A 16,412-nucleotide genomic window follows, 5' to 3' on the forward strand; every position below is an offset into this window, starting at 1 on the left:
TGGTTGAAATAATTTGAAAAAAAGAGCCAAAAGGAAAGATAAAACATGCAGGAAAATTTTCCGAGTAAAAGTATACGGAAAGGAAAGTAGTGATCTTTTATTGGTTGTAAATGTGTTCAAATAGTTCGTTTAGTATGCTTAAATAATCGTATGTGCGATCCCTCTTTTTAGGTGATAGCACTGCTAAATGTATAAAAAAAAATATAATAATCATATATTTTTCAGTATAATAATCATATATTTTCGTTCTCTTAAAATAGCTATGTTTATAGCTTCCAGCCACATGTCTCGCTTAGTCTACGAACCTACCTCTTGTATTTATTGTCTGGTTTTCCATATTCTAATAAATTACAAGCTTAACTAGAAATGTTTAAAACTTGAACAATAGTGAGCAATGTATTTTTTATTCAACGAATTTTCACGGTCCAACGAATTCTCATGGTCAAATAGTCTGCATAATAATATATGACCCTTAAGAGAAAGTTTAAGAGCCACAATAACGCGTTTATAGCATATTTCTACGATATGCATTTCATATATAAATGCAACATAGTTATAGCTTTTCGGCTACAACGATTCAATCGAATATGAAATAGTTTGATAACTACTCTGCACCTTTTTCATTTTTATCTCAATATAAATTTATTGTTGCCATTCTCGATGTATGCATAACATAAAAAGGAAAAAGACTTTCTTCCTCAATTATATTCGTTATAATATATGTATGTTGATCTAGAAGAAACGTACAAAATAATATATACACATCAGAATCGAACATATGTCTTATCTGTAAGCTGGATGTTGCTGAAATATTTAAACTATTAACCGATCCTTCCATATCTTCAAAAGCTTGTTCTTGCCAAACTTGATTTTTAATCGCTACTATATCTTTGAATGTTTATAGATTATTAATAATATCTTTATATAAAATAAATTGAAAACAAAGTTCATTAACATTCTTATGGTTAATATAAATAGAAAGATATTCGATGTAATGTACATATCTAATAACTAACGATTTACGCTTTCTAGCAAGACTTCGAATTTTAATTAAAGTTTTTTATTTTGATCATACTACAGGGTCTACCGGGTATTCATATTCTAAAGACTTGCTACATAATTCTTCTTCAATGGAATTATTAGATATATATTTTATTTACCAAAACCATAGTAAAATATTTAAATAATTTGATTGATACGAATTAATTGGCGTATTAACGATTCAACTAGATCTTACAAAATGTTCTATCTTCCATGTAATATTTTTCAAATTCTAAAACTTTACTTATTTACATCTCTGTATCATGCACCTGGTAAGAACAATATGGGACGAAAAACAGCGGTCACTCACCGATGTATATTATGTATAAGTACATATGATGTATGCATGCAATATTTGTCTATGATTTACCTCATGAATATTCGCGTGTGTGTGTAATTTGCGAATGTATGATGAATGCATATGCAGGTGCATTTGCGAAAAAAATGACTCCAATATATAAAGATAGTGAAAAATGTAGAGATACAAAGTATAGATCAATATTTTTCCAATTTCCAACGTTAATAAAATTTTTGAAAAGATTTTGCATAAAAGATTAAGAAATTTTTTAAATAAAAATAATATAAAGCTCGTCGTTCAGCTGTTAACATTTATTCCTTATAAACTACTCAATATTTTTTAAAACCGATTTTTTCGAAAATGGCTGAGAGTTACTACCACAACAAATTAAAGTCAGAGTGCAGACCTTCACGTGCTATAAATATAAAAATATTACAAAAATCCGGTTCACTTAACTTTGCTTGGAAGATCGGAAATTGTTAATATTAATGTAAATTACATTGTTAATTAAATATTAATAAACAAATGTGTATTATTTTCTTATATTCAAAGAACGAAGAAAACTTTTCGATAGATCTAATAAGTTAATGAAAATCGTGGAAGATAACGAGTGCATACGTGCAGTATTATTTAAAACATATGGAACACTTGTTATAACTCTACATTTATATCGGTATTCCTATAAGTAATAAGGCAAATTCTATCGAATTTTAAATACGTCAATTAAAATGTCATTAATATGAAGCCTCGCATCGAATTCGTGGTACACCGATTGCCCAGGCATAGTCGATCGATAACATGTCCAAGTTCGAAATATTTCATTATCCTGGGGATCCGTTAGAAAATAGCCAATTAACAAGACAATTACAGACTCTACGCAAATTCGCCAACTCCTAATTCATTTGCGGTGTTACCGAACCGTTACTCGGAGACTCATTAAAAGTAACATTCCCTCTGAATAAGCATCTCTTGTGATAAAAGACAACATAAAATAAAGTGAGTGAAATAAACATCTGTCGTTCTATTAATTGATTTCGTAAAAAAAAAAAAATAAATAAAAGAAAAGAAAAGAAAAACATTACGTAATTAAACGAATATTATTTAACGATGTGCTTACAAAAGGAATGGTATCGCAAAAGTCATTGGATCATTCTTATTCTCTTTCTGTGCTCCATGTGCTTAGCACGTGGGTCAAGGGTGAAAAATATTACCCATGGAGTATTGAGGCACATTCGATCCATCGGATTTCCCGAGGGTAGCGGCATAGGGGTATAGTAAATCAATCATTCATTTTCCATCGACTAATGCGCCTCAACTTGGAGAACATCTCGTTTGCTTCAAATTGATGTCTCCGTGTGTGATTTTCTATCGATTCGTATGCATGGTCTCTTGCTTATATAAAATATTCAATCTATTAAAATAACAATAAAACTAAGAATAAGACTAAATCAAACCAAAGAAAAATGAAAAAAGGCATTTCATTGTTTGAGCATCGTTTAATTTGTACAATATGATTATATTAATTACATCGGAAAAACATTAAAAGATAAATCATTTCGGATTGAATTGTGTTATTTGTATATCCTAGTAAAATTGTATTTTTATAAATTCCCTTTTTTTCGGTTTTTTAACTTTCACGTAATTCGTTTTTTCGAAAGATATTCTACATAAAAAACTTAAACGATGCTACTATAAATGCATATACAATTGATCGATCTTGTTCTCAGATGTTCTTTGCTCTTGGCGTACCGATTGACATCCCCGACAAGTCCATACTATTCTCCTTTTATTTCGAGGCAAATTATGGTCTACCAAGCGATTGGAATTCGAGCTATTACACCGAAGTAGAACATTTTAAAAGACGAGATCTCAATAGACGATTGATCTACGATGTAATCACAAAGAAACTAGAAAGGTAATATTATCCTATCCCTATATCCTATTGTTGTCATGATTTTAATATGCGAAATTAATGTAAATATACAAATATATATACAAATATTGAATAGAAATCGATATAATCATTTTTCATAATTACTTAATTTCTATAAAACTATAATTTCCACGATTACAGATCTTACGGTTATTGAGATAATTATATTTGAAGTAAGTATACTTTATTAAATTTTCAAAGATTTATTTATGTTTCTCTCTCTGATAGTAGCGGCTATTCCGGAAAAAATTGTTTGTTAAAAACAATTTGTGAGATTGGTAAATACTCGTTGAAAGGAAACGGACTTCTCGGAGATATCGTCCGAATTTTATTTGCGTGAGTTATCTTAAAATTGTGAATTGACTTTCTAATTTGTTTTCAATCCGTTTCTATATCTTTATTTAACATAAATCGTTTAATCGCATCGTTGCATCTTTTCAAAGACCTTCCAGTTCACAAGAGGAAAATCTTTCGGACGAGATAATTAAAGCAGAATTCGAGGAAAATTGCAATCGACGTTATAAGGACTGCGAGAAGAGCCTGTTGGATATTATAAGCTCTTTTGTACATGACGTGAGATAACAAGAAACTTTAATTAAATTATTTATCTATTAAACAAGCGATTTACCATCGAAAAATTTCAATATCCTTCTTTTCTTCTCTATTTCCTACAACTTCAACTCCTTTATTATAATATTATATGCGAGAATATATTAATATAAGAAATCAAATGAATATTATCTTCGTAAAACTATCATTTGTGAGATAATCATCTTTATATAAATCGCGAAAACGGCAATTTTTAAACTAAACTAAACTATACCCTAATAAAGGAAAAATCTCTTTCTCTCTCTCTCTCTCTCTCTCTCTCTCTCTCTCTCTCTCTCTCTCTCTCTCTCTTTCTCTCTCTCTCTTTCTCTTTCTCTCTCTCTCTCTTTCTTTCTCTTTCTCTCAATTGCATTGATATTGTTAATACGACAAAGGTTTGAAATAACAAAATATACACGTCGCAGAACAATTCGTAATATAAATGCCACGTTCTTCTAATTCTAACTTTTATTACATACTGTCGAAGATATTGTTCTATCCACTTGACCCAATGTTTGCATATTGTGGGTTGCGCTTGAAGAAGTGGGTAACATTCTCGTAGACCAAAAAGGTAATCACAGTTGCTGGGGTCACTCTCATAAGGTTGACACTAAGACCCTTGTAAAATCCACGCCAACCTTCACACCTGTAACGAACCACCAGCAATATGATTTTTTGATGATCACTACTACAATAATTTTTCAATGATGTTTATTATCTCGTTTCTTTTTTCTTTTCCTTTTTTTTTTTTTTTTGTTACAGAATCTAAACCCGCGTACGATTCTTGACATTCAGAATCAGTTCGAATATAATAAACGAGAAATTCGTTGTCATTAATACAAAATTATATTACATTCGTTTTTATATTTCTAATATCTTGTCAATAAAATATTAAAATCATTATATGAGTTTTACAAATGAGACATTCAAAAATCGTACTGCTGGTGGTTTAATAAATTTACCTCATAAATCTATATATATCGGAAATAAAACTCAAATCGTTAAGTGCAAATGCCTTTTCTATCACTTTCATGCTTCTTCATTTTCTATGTGTACCCCTACGTTCAACTTTATTTAATAAAGATATACAACAAAATACGTATACGTATGTATATCGATTACGACGCAACACGTTTTCACATTTACCGAAAGAAATAGTACATCTACGAAACGGATCAGATTTTTCGAATCTATCCATCAATACTTTTGGCCTATATCTTATTTTACATTTACAATGAATGTTTCGTACAATATATATTCTCTATACTTTGAAATAATATACCAAAGGTAAAGAATATACAAATGCGTTTATTGTATCGCTTTGCTACCTCGTGAGCAATCGTATTGCATAAATAAAGCATTTTGAGATTATTGATCCAATTCTTTTTTCATCCTTCCTTCATATCACATTTCGTTAATACACAAGACATGTAACTTTACATAGTTTTTTCATTTTCGAACATCTATTTTTTTGCTTATTGTATCCTAATGTGTACAAACGTATAATTGGGACATGTGTGCATATTTTAATAAGAAAAAAAAAAAAACGATCGTATTTACGTATAATGGCCAATTTAAAGCCAAGCAAAATGTTTGCACTGTACATAATTTTATTCAATCTTTCACAACATTAAATAAAATGAAATGATGTCTCCTCGACTTGGTGCATTTATCCTTTCAGAACTAAACTTTATTTAAACCTATGAAAACTGATATAAATAAATTCATCCTATTATGTACACAAAAGTGTGACATTGAATCATATTGCTATCCTTCATACATTTAGAGTACCAGACTCTAAGACACAAACATATTGTTTTTCTAACTTCTTGCTTCTATATTATCAAAGTCTGTTGTTCTTTATTTAACGATAACTCGTTTCCAAAACTAACGCGTATTAAAATATGTGCACTTATTCGTAATCTCAAAATAACATGAACATAAAAGATTTTAGTAAATTCCTAATTTATAACCAATAAATTAAAGTAACAATTTGTGCGTAATATTATACAAATATGATAAAAAAAAATTAGATAAACAAATTCTTAATTAGATAAACAGAGAATATTTGAGTAAAGAAAAGTTATGCATGCTCTTTTAATACCTTGTTACTACTTAATTATTATTATCGTATTTTTAATGAACAACGTAACAAGTCGCAAATTAGAATTTAACGTGAAAATGTCTGTATAGATAATTTATAGTTAAAACTAAATTTAAATATTACGAAACAAAGTTTGTGTAATCTTTTGCTAACTATTCCGTGCTATTGACAGATTAAATAATTAATATTTTGTTCATAGTCATTTCTTCTTACGATTATCATTCACATTATTTTTCATACGCTTCTATGGCTCATCCTTATCTTTTCAAATATTAATAGATAATGGTTATTGTTACTATCATAATCGAACTATCATTTACTAATCCCTTTGTAATTAAAGCATTTTCAACTAAAACCAGTTTAGTTGAAAGTAAAAGCATATTATAATTTTTTTTCCTTTTTTCTATGTTTTTTTTTTTAATAAACTGGTAATTGTAATAAGTAAAGTAAGTGGGCTCTCTCTCTCTCTCTCTCTCTCTCTCTCTCTCTCTCTCTCTCTCTCTCTCTCTCTCTCTCTCTCTCTCTCTCCCTCTCTCTCTCACCATATCTCATTCATATAAAATAAAAGTGCACCGCTTAAATCTTCTTCCAAACCAATTATAAACTGCAATATGTAACAGAATTTAGATTTAAGCGTCATTTTGGTTAAAGTACATCGTTAAATATGAGTGGAGATTGTCAGAGTTTAACATTTATAAGTTTAAGATATACTTTTTTTTTGGAAATATTAGAACCAAAAGTAAAATGACTAAATATTTAATTTAAATAATAACAGTCTCTCAAAGTCGCAGATAAAATAATAAATGAATAAATAAAAACCTATATTAGTCTATTGTATCTATGTTTCGTAGCATATGCCATCACAACTTTCACAAACTCTCGTGTCTCTAATTATAACCTAAAATTACCTAACAGCATGCACGAGTATTATGAAATAGTAATAGCACATACTATTTACAATTGATAATATCATCTTCTTAATGAAAAATAAGTCAGGATGATAATATCAAAGTTTGAGAGTAAAATCTCGATTTTCTTTATCCGCACAACATTAGCAGATTTCTCACAATGTTTAAGAATAATCTTAAATAATGAGATAGGAAATTTTTAAATTATTTTATGTGCTCTCGGCCAAACGACACATCGTGATGCGAGATTGTGTTATTAATTCATCTTTTAAAATCGAAAACAATCAGAGTGTGTCGTAAAACATAATTGTTTTTGTCATGAATGAAGTAGCTAATCATTTTATATCTGCAATTACTTAAAACATTTTATATCATCATTTCACTCGATACTTTTTTTTATCTCCCTCTGTGTGACCAGAGAATGAAACATATTTGACTTCTTTTATAGTCACACTTCTTTCAACATCCTACATTTATATACATTCATATTAGGAATCGATAATTACTGTTAATACCATTGATGTTTTATATAATTGTTAAAATCTAATGCGCTATGGCAGAAGCATCCACGTAATGAAGTGCATTGTTTGTGTGAAAACTTATTAAAAGATGTTTATACGATAATACTGATCCTCTTTTAAGTAATTATTAAGAAATGTTGTTATTTATATAAAAAAAAAGGAGAAAAAAGAAAATAAAACAATGACAAACAAATGACAAAAATCTACCTTTTCAATGAGAAAGCTATCGAATCAATGAGAAAGGTGATCGAATTAATCATTCAGAAATGTTACTCTTTCTATCATTCGTAATCAAGAAAAACACATGTCAGTAGATCCTTCCGCCATTTAAGCAATAGAGTTAGACATCTACAGAGGACATTTATATCAATAGGATATTTCCAAGGAAAATTATTCTGAAAGTTTTTCGTAAGCGAAAAAAATTACGCAGATATTTGGTGTAACATGTATAAGATAAGGCGATAAGCCTTTATAAAAACCCCTGAATCCTTCTGACCTCCATGTCACCTGGATGCAGTGCCACGTTCCTCTGTAGTCAAGATGATGATCTTGCAAACGCGCCCTTAATACCTGATAAGGATATGTTACAGCAGCTGCAATTACCTTAGAAACGGCAGCAAAAAGGATATATTCGAACATGTTCTGAAAATAAAAATTTATTTTCAGAAGTTTATTTGTATTTTATATCAAGATTTATAATATAATGAAAAAAAAAATATATATATATATATATATATATATATATATATATATATATATACGACTAACTCGGCAAGAAATATTCTATTAGCAAAAGCTGCAGAGTAGTCTTAATTATTCGTTTATCAAATAACATTATGTTTAAAAACTTACCAGTTTTGTGTCGATAGGTACGTTTTGGTATATATTATATTTATTTTTCATTTCTTCATATGTCATAAATTGTATGGCACCATGTGATACACCAAACATTCCAGGAACTAAACCCTGTAATCAACAATTAAACAATGACATTCTTTTGGTTTATCAAAAACATAAACAATTATAATTAGATATGATTATTGAGATACTTTATCAATGACTTATTTGATTATGCAAATAAGTCATATTACAACTATCTTAGAAACTATCTTATTGCTTCAATTTATTTATATAATAAAGAAAAGACAAGAAAATATACCTTATATAAACCCCTGATTCCTTCGGTTCTATAGATCTTTAACAGGGCATCTGTCACTCCTGTGTATCTCTTTGATTCTGCAAGATTTTTATCTTCAACATATTGTAAACATAATCGTGTTTTCACTACCCATATTGGATTAGTCATCAACAAAGTTAATATTCCTGCATCTGCAGCAGCTAGCATATGCATTGATGGACCTAATGGTTTCTTCGCATTTCCTCCTTGAATCCATGTTTTTATGTTATTGTAACTGTGAAGAAAGAGTAAAGGCAAATTAATTTATTATTATTATTATTATATTGAATGGATTAATACAATAATTGTGATATAAGAAAAAACGGATATGTATTTAAAATCATTTATATATTATCATGTTAAATATATATAATGCGATCATATTCTCCTGAGGTAGTAGAGGGATTAAAGAGTGTAAAATAAAAAAGAGATTATATTATTAGAATGAGAGATGATTCCTTACAAGAAGAAATATAATCCCCAAGAGCAGCCTGATCCCAATACGTTCGGTGTCACTCCTCTGTAAAATCCACGTATTCCTTCACTTTTCATAATCTGCTTGAAGGCAGATACTATACCAGTGTATTGTGGTATTGAGCTACGTCCATCGTTAACTAAAAAAAAAAAAAATTTTTTTTGATAAAAATTAGAAAAGATTGAGGAAAATTTCGTCAAATTTAAATAAAAAATGTCTTCCTTTCGCGACAAGCAACTGTTTTCATTTTACTTAAATAAGCAAAATTATCTTCTATCTCTCATTTCCTTCTTACCACCAAACGATAATATATCATTTTAACTAATAAACGACTAATCTTCGTCTGTTTCCTCAATCAATTAACCGAAACAATGAAAGATAGCTTTGAAATTGTAATACTTTGCTATAGTTGAAAAAAAAAATTTATAAATCGATTTTTCATTATCACGTGTCAACGAGGTTTATCGTAAAACACAGAATCGTATTACAACATCGGCTTTAATGTTATGATAAAGGCTCGAAGTTCTTTCGTTTAAACAATAACCTATTTATAAGTATCACGACGGTCGATATGCAAACGTCGATAAGTTAATCTCATGTTATCAACTTTCTTTTTCTCATTGTAATCTTCAAAATTCGAACGACTACGATATTATCGCGAATGTTATCAATAACCGATAAACCTAGGAAATGAGTCAATAATACTTTTAATCTTTTGTTTCCTAATAAAATTTTTGTGAAAAATATTCGATTCCATACATTTTTTTTTTTTTTTTTTTTTTTTTTTTTTTTTTCTCCAAATAATTATTCAACGAAACTGTATACGATAATTTTCATAATTAAGAATTAAAAAATAGCAAAGAAATATGATTCGAGAGAAATGAATAAAATCCGAAAAAGTGATCTTGCAATACGATTTGCAAATTCTTTTGTCGGGCGATTATTTACTTTCGCTATTACGCGTGCAAGAAAACGGCATACTATCCTACGGGTCATTAATTTTCACGTGCTTCTGACGTAATAAGTGGAATTTCTTGCATTTTGATTATCAGCCAACGAATTTCACGACGAAAATATACGCATCCGTACAAAAACAGAAATAAGTGACATTGACATGAAAAAAAATAACGAAAAATAAGAGATAGAAAATATTTTAATAAAACTGCGTCACATTAACGTAGGCATGATATTGTTAGTTAGATCACATGTTCATTGAGCAAGCGAAAGCTCTGACAAAATTTACGTCATTCTTCGGCATAGCATCACAAAAAATAGAATATCTATACATATACACTCGTTTCTCTATTTAAATGAATCTAACAATTATATTAAACAAAATAATATTAAAAATAAATAAATAAATAAATAAATAAATAAATAGAAATCAATATATATAAATTCTATAAATAGTTATTTTGTATATGTATTTTTAAGAAGCATGGAAAAGTAAATATTTTATCGCTTGTAGATAACCAGAAAATATCAAAATAATTAGTAAAATTAAATAAAAATTTTACGGCTAATTGATTTATAATAAATTTAAAACAAATATTATAGAAAAATATATTTCCTGAATGCATAAATAAAGAAATGTATGTGCGTGTGTTGTGTATATATATATTTTTTATTTGATTGCATATATATATATATATATAAAAGATTTTAGATATTAATGCTCACCTGCCAATCTAATTTTGATTAGATCCAATGGATGAAGGGTAAGTGTCGAAACAACGCCACCGGATATACCGGCGACGAAATATTCATACTTGAAGCGACTAAGAGCTGGTAGGATATGATTCGTTCCTGTCGTATTACTCGTTTTTATCGTCGACATGGTCGCGTCAACGTTATGACATTCACTATTCGCTATCGATTCTTCAACTTCAATTGCAATGGCATCCTCACCGGTACTACTAGCGATGTACGTCTCCAATCTTCGGCATATCTCTTGGTCCGCGACAGGCACTGTTCTCGAGTTGACGATGCCTAAAAATAAAAAAGAATTTCCCCGCGTGTTGTTGTCCCGTTTATCTTCTCTTTCTTCTTCCACGATTTTAACTTTATTCTCCTTCTTTCTCAAATACACTATTTCCTGTCTTCTTTCCTTTCTCTCTTTTTGCTCTTTTCTTCCAACTTTATTCTCTTACGTAGTTACGTAACATAGCACATAACTCACTCGTCGAATTCCGCCATACTGAAAAGACAAGAGGAATATGTTCGATTCGAAGCTCATGCGCGGACGATCGCGAACGTTGCCGACTTCGAACGAAGATAACCGAACACAGCTACCTCTGCGATGTTAGCGTCATCAGGATGAAATCGTTACTTCTATAAACTACCCAAAATTATGAAATGATACAGTCAATAAAGAAAATTTCTTTTTTCACGTTTCTCACTTCTTTACGTTCTTTTTTATCACATTTGGGTTATGCTTCTCCATTTAATTTTTTCATATCAATAATTTCTATCATAATGCCTATGATTAAATAAATATTCGCAATATTTTTAGACGAATCAATACTCTGATATTAGCTTATTATTTTTAGAAAAAAAGTAAAGAATAAAAGTAGAATAAATTTTCAATTGTAATATATTTACATATATAAATTGAGCTTAAAATTAAATCTTATGTATATTTATCCATCGAATTAAGCAATTTATTAGAATTAATATAGACTACATATACTTTCCGTAACAGTAAGGTTACAATCAATCACGTTGTTCGATTCGTTCATTGGTACAAGTAGCTGTAGTGGTTGAAAAATTAACATGTTGAATTTGTACTAAACAGTTCTTACGAATAACCAATCAGGTTGCAAAGTTGTCTAAGGTTCAGTTTAGCACGATAAACGAACATTCATAAAATCTTAAATGTATAAATTTGTACTTACTCATCCAAAGATAATATAATGCAAAATCCACAATTGATAAATTTACTCTTCAAATTTACAAAATATTTGTTGAATATTTCGAATAATTCACTTCTATAACATAACTATAGCGAATAAAGTCAAACTCGTCGTTGTAATGTTGTAATGTAGTTAAAAAAGTAATTTCCTAAGAAATAATTTATCTGAGTGAGATCAGTTGATCTTCTCACGCCATTTTCTACTTTCATAAGAACGATTCTAAAAATTCTAGGGAATAAAATAGAGGATAAATTAAGGAATACGTTTTACTCAAATTAAAAATTTTAATTCGTTAGTGAAGAATGTTTCCCTCTAATGAATAAAATATTTTTCTTAAATTTTTAATGATTGTCGTTTGGTGTCCGTATTCAATATCCGAAATTTTTTAGGAATTTTTTATCCGTAATTCAAATACTATCTAAATGTAACCCTGACGCCTATGTTATTTTACTATTAATTTCCAGTATGTTGTATAACCTATAAAATTATTGACATTTATATTTATTGTAAATGATATTGATAATTCTATATTGTATTGATATATATATATATTTTTTTTTTAAATGGAATTTATTAACAAACAAATTAGATTTCTCTTTTATCGAAGAAATTTACTGAACAAGCAAGTAATATATAAAATACAGAGGATAAGTACACAATTAAAATCAAATGAAATAAAACAAACTTTATTGCCATTGTTAGATACAAACTATCCATCACAGGATTTATGTTTTAATATACGTAATGATATAATTAATAAACATTTTGTGCCTGAACATACTGTAGATATACATATCTTTGAAATATTTATGATAGAGAAGAAATTTGAAACTGCTAAAGTTTACTTCAAATATTTAAAAAGCAAAAATTATCCTCTTAGTAATTTTGTTCTGATAAAATATTTGCAACTACTCAGTGCAGACCAAAAGCCACTATCGAATTTCGAAGAGGAAGAAATTTTACATATATGTGATGTAATAAAAAAGAAATATGAATGTATACCTTCCTCGATTTTATTCATTTGTGTTCAGGTTTTATGTTTGACTAGTAAATGGGAAACAGTATTTGATTTAATTAAATTTAATAATAGCGAAAATATAAGTTCCAAAACAATGTCATACATAGCAGTAGCAGCATTTCGAAATGGAAAATCAAACATTGGATTTGAATTTATAAGTGAAATAGAGTCTAATAACCAAGATATGAATGGACGTCAATATATATATGATCAATATTTGAATTATTATATAGAACATAAGAAAGATAAATTGAATGATGCAATTGAAAAAATGTTTCATTTTTGGAGAAAACATGATATAATACCAAAACAGTCTATTGTTAATAATTTTGTAAATACTTGTCAAAAATCAGGATGGGAGGCACATTATACTAAAATTATATTAGAGTATGATATATTAATATTTTAATTTTAATTTTGAAGTTTATTTCTATTCTAATATATAAAATAAATCAATTTTTTATTCATTGTAGTGGGAAATGCAGTCATTGTAATAATCAATTAGCACCAATGGTTTTAGAGGATAGTTTTCACAAACTATTTAAGTCTGTGTTATCTGAAATAGTAATAGGTCATGATATTTTTCAAAAGAGCACTCCAAGTGAATTTAATAAATTTAAACAATTTATTGATAAAACAAAGCCATTTGACATTGTGGTAGATGGTCTTAATATGACATATGGAATATACGGAAATTCATCGGTAAGTGTAAAAACTTTAGAATAAATATATATATATATATATATATAAATTTAAATAATAATAAATAATATTTTTTTACATATTCAGTTGCGAAACATAATGTTAAAATTTATTAAAGAACATAAAAAAATTTTGGTCATTGCACGGAAACACCAATATAATTCAATTAAATGGATGTTTGAGCTAGATAATATATTAGTTTATTTCTTTCAAAATATGTAAGTTACACTTATATTACATAAGATGGCTTATGGATTTTATTGTAATATTATACATTACAATGAAACCAATATATTAATATGTTACAAAATATATTAATATATTATACATTACATTGCGAACCAATATATTAATATGTTACAGAACAGATGATGATTCCTATATCTTATATGCAACTTTAGCAAGTGGAAATAAAGCGAAATTTATATCTTTAGATCTGCAGCGACAACATTATCATAAACTCAAAGATGTGAATATACAGAAAATATTTATACGATGGCAATTTACACATCAATATACTTGGGTTCGAGTGAATTTAAAGAAATATATTTTGATCGACCCTGTATCATACAATCCTTTTGCACAAGTTATAAACGGACATTGGCATATTCCTTATAAGGAGACAAATAAATCATTGCATAAGCCTGTTGATACATGGGTTTGCTTACATCGTTCAAAAAAATGAATAGTATATTCAATCATTATAATGAAAATAATAAGTAAGTAATTTATATCATTAAATTTATCAATTTTTATACAGATTTAATAATATTTCATTACTAATGTGAATTAGCAATATTAGCATAATAATTTAAATGTATTTTCAAGTATCAGTGCATTAAAATATTCTATTAAAAAGTACAAGATTTGATGGTTAAATATAAAGTAAAGAATTTCTAAAAATCTTTTACATTTTAATTTAACAATTAACAGTGTTTTATTATGATTTTTAGAAACAAAGGTTAGAATATTGTCAAATCAAATAATAATTAAAAGGATGCAAATTAATAGTTTTGTGATTGGAGAATACATTTTTACTCAAATAAATGACTTCTTCAATGAAATAATTATATAGTTAATTTGTCACAACTGAGAAAACTTTAAAATAATGTTCATTGTAAGATTATATAATAGCGCATTTATCATTGTTTAAATAATAATAATAATTATTTATGTATTTATGTACATTGCTTTTTTTATACATGTGAAACATGAGATCACGTTGAAAACTTAATCAACGATTCCGCCATTGTGGATAGAGAGTATGTGAAATACTGTAAGATGGCGTGTCGATCAGGGTAGGTATCGCGTAAGGGACAAAATAAGTACACGATACACAGTTCGTGCACATTTTTTGGTGCGCGCGTGTGTCAGAGCAACAGGTGTCGCGGTCTTTCGCCTTTCTCGGCTATTTCTTTCTGACCTTGAGGCACGCGAGTATCGTGGTTTTCAACGACGCCAACGTGAAAACGTAAAACATATGAATTTTCGTCAAGGAATGTGTATATTTGATTGATTGTCGTGTGTATCATATAGTGTCATTCTATCATCGAGACATGATCGAGCTTGTATAATGTACATTATATCATAGGAAAAATCGATGCTTTCTATGGTAAGTACGACATTCTTTATTTTTATCTTTTATATCTATCTTTAATCTATGTAACTTTAGGATAAATCATTACGACGATTTACGCTTATTATTTAGTCCTGCTAATTGATATTATCTTTGTTCGAAAGTTTTGAAGTATAAGGTATACGTCATGATGCGCTCATACCACGCGCCATTTTCATTTGTCACACGTGAGATTCGAAAATCGCGGGATTTTCTTGCTCAATCACGAATCTCTTTCGAACAATCCTAGTGACGTAGTCGATCGATAAAAATCTTCAAACAGTCTAATCATCTCGATTCATTTGCTATTTTCATAGAATTGTTACGTGTCGACTAAGAAACATTTGGAAATATTCGTTGAAAATTCGAAGACGGTTATTTCGTAAGCTTCCAATATGGCCGACGACGATGCTGTCATCTTAGACGAGTCCAAAACATGAGGCACGTAGGACAGAATTCGATTAACGATTCGTCGTCGTCGTTCCGATTTCGGTCCTACGTTTTAATTATTTGAAATGTTTTTTTCAGAAATTTTAGAAGAAAATGAACGATTAATAACATTGCAGTGCATGTGTGTGAATTGAATGAAATACGGTTCAGAAAGTGTATACGTGCATGTATAGATATGTGTATGCGCCAAGAGTATCGATCGAACGAGGTCAAGATCTACACGATTGATTTATCTTTGATGACATTTTCGTTCGTGCTAAAGGATATGTTTATATAGTAAGTTTATATTTCGATTTTTAATACTATGTAATCGCGTGCGTTATCGAATATTGTCCTGTGTAATAGATAGGTGGCAGCAAAGGTACCACATGGTCTCAACATTTTATACAATATATCTTTTTCGTTCTCTTTTCTTTGTTTGTCGTTTGTTTCTTTTTTTTTTTTTTTCTTTCTATATCTACTTAAAAAAATATACAAATTATCATAACGTTTACCTGCTAAAATTAATTACTACTTGTCATTATTAAAAAAGGAGTTATATTTATCGTCATTATTAAGAAAGAAGTTATATTTATAATCACATTTTGATTGATATTTTGATATTTAAAAGAAAAAGAAAAAAAAAAAAAGAAAAAGAAAAGAAAAGAAAGAGAAAAGAAGAAACAAAATC

At 28.5% G+C, this 16,412-nt stretch overlaps 3 protein-coding genes across 3 annotated transcripts in view; 2 read left to right on the forward strand and 1 right to left on the reverse strand.

Moving 5' to 3' along the window:
- Window positions 1–73: 73 nt before the first annotated feature.
- On the reverse strand, window positions 74–12,120 carry LOC124953681 (mitochondrial folate transporter/carrier). The gene is made up of 7 exons (XM_047505433.1): window positions 11,940–12,120; window positions 10,726–11,242; window positions 9,034–9,184; window positions 8,553–8,805; window positions 8,246–8,359; window positions 7,890–8,035; window positions 74–4,506 (listed from the first exon to the last, which is right to left on the reverse strand). Exons 2-7 carry the CDS (start codon window positions 10,880–10,882, stop codon window positions 4,356–4,358), a joined length of 972 nt encoding a protein of 323 aa, XP_047361389.1. The 5' UTR covers window positions 10,883–11,242; window positions 11,940–12,120; the 3' UTR covers window positions 74–4,355.
- Window positions 12,121–12,585: 465 nt separating this feature from the next.
- LOC124953679 (mitochondrial ribonuclease P catalytic subunit) lies at window positions 12,586–14,396 on the forward strand. The gene is made up of 4 exons (XM_047505429.1): window positions 12,586–13,362; window positions 13,449–13,677; window positions 13,765–13,895; window positions 14,041–14,396. Exons 1-4 carry the CDS (start codon window positions 12,767–12,769, stop codon window positions 14,360–14,362), a joined length of 1,278 nt encoding a protein of 425 aa, XP_047361385.1. The 5' UTR covers window positions 12,586–12,766; the 3' UTR covers window positions 14,363–14,396.
- A 613-nt stretch (window positions 14,397–15,009) lies between these two features.
- LOC124953678 (protein sprint-like) overlaps window positions 15,010–16,412 on the forward strand; it is a 149,669-nt gene continuing 148,266 nt past the window's right edge. Inside the window, exon 1 of the mRNA XM_047505420.1 lies at window positions 15,010–15,289. The gene's annotated coding sequence lies outside the window, so the exon portion shown is untranslated. The remainder of the gene's footprint in view (window positions 15,290–16,412) is intronic.

The sequence above is a fragment of the Vespa velutina genome, chromosome 13, assembly GCF_912470025.1.
Source record: "Vespa velutina chromosome 13, iVesVel2.1, whole genome shotgun sequence".
NCBI classification, from domain to species: domain Eukaryota; kingdom Metazoa; phylum Arthropoda; class Insecta; order Hymenoptera; family Vespidae; genus Vespa; species Vespa velutina.

What these genes read in the sequence shown, in the direction of transcription:
- LOC124953681 (XM_047505433.1), bottom strand. Translation starts at nt 10,882, where the DNA reads ATGTCGACGATAAAAACGAGTAATACGACAGGAACGAATCATATCCTA. An exon ending in AATCAAAATTAGATTGGCAG is followed by an intron (nt 9,185 to 10,725) that starts GTGAGCATTAAT and finishes TTTTTTTTTTAG; the next exon opens with TTAACGATGGACGTAGCTCA. An exon ending in GAATCAGGGGTTTATATAAG is followed by an intron (nt 8,360 to 8,552) that starts GTATATTTTCTT and finishes TGTTGATTACAG; the next exon opens with GGTTTAGTTCCTGGAATGTT.
- LOC124953679 (XM_047505429.1), top strand. Translation starts at nt 12,767, where the DNA reads ATGATAGAGAAGAAATTTGAAACTGCTAAAGTTTACTTCAAATATTTA. An exon ending in TATACTAAAATTATATTAGA is followed by an intron (nt 13,363 to 13,448) that starts GTATGATATATT and finishes TATTCATTGTAG; the next exon opens with TGGGAAATGCAGTCATTGTA. An exon ending in GAATATACGGAAATTCATCG is followed by an intron (nt 13,678 to 13,764) that starts GTAAGTGTAAAA and finishes TTACATATTCAG; the next exon opens with TTGCGAAACATAATGTTAAA.